At 42.2% G+C, this 5,719-nt stretch overlaps 1 protein-coding gene across 1 annotated transcript; it reads left to right on the top strand.

Annotated features, from left to right (window-relative positions):
• Positions 1-281: 281 nt before the first annotated feature.
• Positions 282-2,235, top strand: lmnb1 (lamin B1). The gene is given in 5 exon segments (XM_042731959.1): positions 282-449; positions 565-613; positions 616-689; positions 1,630-1,850; positions 1,926-2,235. Coding segments are annotated over 5 exon segments (807 nt in total). The 3' UTR covers positions 2,221-2,235.
• Positions 2,236-5,719: the final 3,484 nt, after the last annotated feature.

The following is a 5,719-nucleotide window of genomic DNA, read 5'->3' as shown; positions in this document are numbered from 1 at the left end:
GTGTGTCCTGCGTGTGATTGGTGGTTAATCGGAGCGTGTGTGTGTGCGTGTGATTGGTGGTTAATCAGTTGGTTAATAGGAGCAGTGGTTAATAGGAGCGTGTGTGTATGCGTGTGATTGGTGGTTAATCGGAGCGTGTGTCTGCGTGTGATTGGTGGTTAATCGGAGCAGTGGTTAATAGGAGCGTGTGTCTGCGTGTGATTGGTGGTTAATCGGAGCGTGTGTCTGCGTGTGTGATTGGTGGTTAATCGGAGCGTGTGTTTGTGTGTGTTGGTCAGGAGATGAAGGACACGTGGCGCAGGCTGGAGACACGTCTGGTGGAGGTGGACTCGGGCCGTCAGATGGAGTACGAGTTCAAGCTGACTGCGGCACTGGCCGATATGAGACAGCAGCATGACAAGCAGGTCCGGCTCTACAAGGACGAGATGGAGCAGACCTACATGGCCAAGGTGAGCACGCAGTCGCAGAGTCACACTTCTCTGCAGTTTCCTCAATGCACGACTTCCTCTGAGAGCTGCTTCAGTTCCTCTTTGTGTTCCTCTGAGATGTCTGCATGTGTTTCAGCTGGAGAACGTGCGTCTGTCCTCGGAGATGAACAGCTCTTCAGCGAGTATGCCCACGAGGAGCTGCGTGAGTCCACGCTTAGAGACGAGAGTCTGGCCGCTCAGATCGCCAGCCTGCAGAAAGAGGTGCGTCACTGCACCACTGACGGCTCTCCTGCGTGACCTCTGACCCGCTTTCACACACTGGCCAGTTCCTCCTCTGTGTTGTTTGTCTGAAGGTGTTACAGTGTTTGATTTTAAATGTAAACTGTAAAACTGATTTAGATTGATTCGGTTCATTATAATGTATTATAACACATCCAGTGGTTGTTCATGTAACACGAATCCTCTAGGTTTGAATGAAGTGAGAGTAGTACAGATCTTAAGAGTGCAGCATCATTTGTAAATAAACTGATCAAAATTGAAATTTTGAAAAAGGGGTAAATGCAGTAATAACTTTTAAAACTTTCACTCATTAATGAGAAGCTGCTAATCGGATACAATATGGTTTTAGTTGAGAAATATTAAAGGGCACCTATTATGCAAAATCCACTTTTACATGGTGTTAGGACACACGTGTGCTGGCAGTGTGTGAACACAACCACCCTACAATGATAAAAACCCACCCACTCCTGATTTTTTAATCCCATTTAAACCAAGTCAGTCTCACTAGGCCTGCCATTTTGATTCTTACACAGTGTGATGTCACATTGTTTAGGGCAGGGCCTTATGGTTTGATTGACAGCCCTGCATTGCTATAGTTTCCGCCCTCAGCGGTTGTACCATAGATATGGCGTTATGGTGCTTAGTGTTTTAACCATATTTGTGTGCATACATTAAATACTGAATTTGCTCAAGAGGGATTTAGTCAACGAATGACTGCAATAGTTCACCCGATTAGTCACTTTCCCTCATGTTGTTTCAAACCTGTGTGACTGAATTTCTAAGAATGAAGGGAACTGAAACAGAATGTTGATAGTTACTTTTATTTTTGGGTGGACTTACCCTTGAAGTAGTTAAGTCCAGTAATAGCTCAGTTCCAAGCATTTCTATTTGACTCCGTTGCTGTTCTGTTGTTCTTCATCAGGCGCGTGCGTGGCAGGATCAGATCAGTGAACTGGAAGTGGCTCTGAGCCGTGAGAAGGATCTGAGCTGCAGGTTACTGGCAGAGAAAGAGCGAGAGATCGCAGAGATCCGAGCCAAGATGCAGCAGCAGCTGGACGAGTACGAGCAACTGCTGGACGTCAAGCTGGCGCTGGACATGGAAATCAACGCTTACAGGAAGCTGCTGGAGGGAGAGGAGGAGAGGTGAGGCTGGCTCTGTGTGTAGTGTGCTGCGTGGTTGGGGACTGGTGGTTTAATGGCTGCTCCTGTCTCTGTCAGGCTGAAGCTGTCTCCCAGCCCCTCGTCTCGTGTGACGGTGTCCCGGGCCTCCTCCAGCCGCAGCGTTCGCACCACGCGAGGGAAGAGGAAGCGTGTGGATGTGGAGGAGTCCGAGGCCAGCAGCAGCGTCAGCATCGCTCACTCTGCGTCTGCCACTGGAAGCGTCTGCATCGATGAGCTGGACGTGGACGGGAACTTCATCTGCTTGCACAACAACTCTGATCAGGTGTGTCTCTCTGACCGCAGACACACAAACTCATTCACAGCACAACACGCATTTATCAACAGTGCGTAGAAAAGGTTCTATATTTTGTCCTACGAATGAAATTTAGAATGTGTGCAAGTACAACCCCCCCCCCCCGTATTTATCAAAGGTTCGCATGCGGTTCTTACACACACCAGTAAGTAATCATTGTTGATAAATCCCACATGTTCTTAAGCACCGTGCTCATTCACATTCATGGTCATTTGCATCCAGAAACTCCTCTAATGAACCATATGTGCGGGGCTTAAAGTTCTCCGGCACCATGCTGGATCTCCGCCGTGCAGCGTTTGGCTGCGGAAAAAAAATAGTCTTTCATTAAAAAAAAAACTTTTTAGAATCGTTATTAGATTAAAAATTTATGTCTCTTTTGAGTCCATGAGTTTGCCTACCAGTGGTATGAGAGGAGCAAACCAAGCTAACACTACTAGCCAATCATAATGTTTTGCTATTATAAACACGAGACGTGCATAATAGTTTCCAATTGCAGAGTCGCAGACATAATTTTTTTGAAGGGGAGGAAAAAAGGTGTTAGGGTTAATGGTATAAGGTGTGCATTTTTTGGCTGTGGAAATAGAAAAGCTAATTATAATAAAGTTAATTAAAAGCTTTGTAAACAGCTCAGAGTAATCATGTCATCTCCATAAGAACGATATGATTGCCAGAACATATTTACTGGGATTTTTTTTAAAAGGTCCTGTTCACACATGGTCTATTAATGGCAGTAATTTACCAGTAAAGACTGTACGTGTGAAAGGGGCTAAACGCTTTCTCTGTATATGCCATGAATTTGAATTGCTTAACGTAAATTTGTAACGTAAATCATTTATAAACCTTTGCCAACACGAGAGAACACATCAACCTATGTCTAAATATGCATATGAAGTGTATTTAAACATCGTTCTTTCTCTGTATATATTAGGCATATTCATTTGTATTTTAACAGTGTTGTTCAATACAATCTTGACAAATTTTTTTGTGAGCCAATTATTATTGTCATTAGAATCATACTGAAGCCTGGTTGTTTTCACTTAAATAAAAAAAATTCAGATTACTATTTGTCAGAATAATCAGTAGATTACTTGTTAGTTACAGCCCTAGTGTTAAAACTATTTCTAAATACAGCTGCAGGTACTTCTTGTAATTATATTTGTCATTGAAAATATCATATTGTTTTGTTCTAGTGAACCAGGTATCTGTATTTTGTCTCATCTCTTAGTATTGTCACACCCTAGTGTGGTTTTTGTGTTTTGTATAGTATCTTATTATTTTCCAAGTGTATAATACAGCTTTTATTCTTCAGGTCAACCATATATTCATGAAAAAAAAAAAATCAGTTTGAATAAAGAAAGCAATGACTATGGGATAAAGGATACTATGGCACAGTCATTGCACGTGTTTGCCCCGCCCCCAGAAAAAAGTTCAGGCTCAGGATTTTCTTTTGCTTTAACCCCTGTACATGGTGACAGCACCTCCCTTTATCACGTTAATGTATACACCCTCACCTAAGTCATGGCAAAGAAAGCGGTACCGACTGAGAAACCATTCTGTGCTCTCACAGAATCACTCATCAGTGCACGCTGAAAACGCATTCTCTGCGCAGCACATGGTTTACCAAATCTTTCAGCAAAGCAAGATCAGCCATGACCAAATAGCTACATTTCAAATTGACTTCCCAATTGTCTTTTATAGCTTTTCACACTAACTGTGCAAATGTTTAGCTTGAAATATGAAATTGAGTATTTGCAATTAAAGGACACAGGACACATGCGGCGGCACTTTCTTTTTGTAGCATCACCATTCTACCATTAGATTCTCTGTGTAAGTATGCTCAGAGTTGTGCTTATATTTAAACTAGGGCTGCCCCCTAATAGTTTACTAATGGTTAGTCGACCACAAGAAGCTTGGTCGACCAAAATTTTATTAGTAGCTTAATCGCAGGAAAGAAAGAAAAAACTGTGAAAAACTTTCGAATCTGTGAAGACTCTATGTTCATTTGTGTGCGCTCAAAAAAAAAAAAAAATGCTTTTGTGAAATAATGAAAGCAAACAAGATGCGCTTTCTGCTGTCTCGGTCTGTGAACTTGAGCACGAAACACTGTGTAGCCTATGTCTTTGCCTTACAGACATAAAACATATATCTATAGAGAATGAAATGTCTACTTTCAAATGAACCAATTCAAATGGAAAACAAATATTCTCAGATGATGTAATCCATGTGAAACATGCATACAGGGGCATCACTACTGCGGAGATGACGAGTCCGTGTCGTGACTTCATCTCTTAAACCGAAAACAAAGAAAGCACTATAGTTTTTCAAATTAAAATGTTAATGCAGTCTCCTTACTATTTTTCCCTGACACATTCATAATTCTGCTGGTGTGCTGTGGCAAGCTTTGTGTGCGTGCTTATTAGGCTATGTATGTAGGCAATTAAAAAGCATGTTATTAATCAACGTGCGATTAGTCGACTAATGCTTAAAATGAACGATTACTAGTCGACCAGAAAAATCCTTAGTCGAGGACAGCCCTAATTTACACCCATTCCTACGTATGAGTTGGTAGATCCCAGACTTTATGTGAAATTGTTCTTGTGCACTAATAACGCACACGTCTGTGCGTACACACTGTTGATAAATGAGGGCCCTGAAAAGTGGCTGGACTGTGTGTTAAAACTGTTCAGTGCACATGTTGTGATGGTCAGGTTAATCACTGTAACCAGGGGTCCCCAGCACCAATCTGCCTCATTACACATGGCCAGCTCAGGTCATGTTCCCTGCTGATGAGGTGAATCAGATGTGTTTGAGAGATGTACAAGATGTTCAGTGCTGAAGGGCCTCCAGATTTGGAATCCCTTGATCTAAACTGGTGTGGGACGTGCAGTCATATAGGTTACACAGAAATATTCAGGAGCACAGAATCTGCTTCAACTTTCGCTACTGAAACTGCATCATATTTCTCCACAGTGAGGTGATAACAATGCTGTTTAAGTATTTAAACTTGCAGCTTCAATATTAGATGTAACAATAATAGAAGCAATGGATGCAATATTAATCTTATCACATTAAATACTCTAGATCTAGAACATCTGTGTCTGATTTAATGATCAAACCCATTTTAATGATCAACGCATTAGATGAGAAATTTTCCACAAATAATTTGTGTGGTGTGCGGTGTTTGCAAAAAAACTCTTAAAGCAGAGTGATCTCAAAAGCGTTGCAAGGGGAAATGAATAGACACTAAGTCAAGTCGCCTTTATTTATATAGTGCTTTTAACAACACAGATTGTGTTAAAGCAACTGTGTGTGTGTGTGAGTCTGTGTGTGTGATTGTGTGTCTGTGTGCATCTGTCTGTGTGTGAGTGCGCGTGTGTCTGTGTCTGTGTGTCTGTGTGAGAGAGTGTGTGTGTGAGTGCGAGTGTCGTGTGTCTGTCTGTGTGAGTGTCTGTCTGTGTGTGTGTGTGAGTGTGTGTGTGTCTGTGTGTGAGTCTGTCTGTAAGTGTGAGAGAGTGTGTGTGAGTGCGAGTGTCTGTGT

This window comes from Cyprinus carpio, chromosome B10 (assembly GCF_018340385.1).
Source record: "Cyprinus carpio isolate SPL01 chromosome B10, ASM1834038v1, whole genome shotgun sequence".
Lineage (NCBI taxonomy): Eukaryota > Metazoa > Chordata > Actinopteri > Cypriniformes > Cyprinidae > Cyprinus > Cyprinus carpio.
The sequence above is the reverse complement of the archived record's forward strand: the minus strand, read 5'-3'. Positions and strand labels throughout refer to the sequence as shown.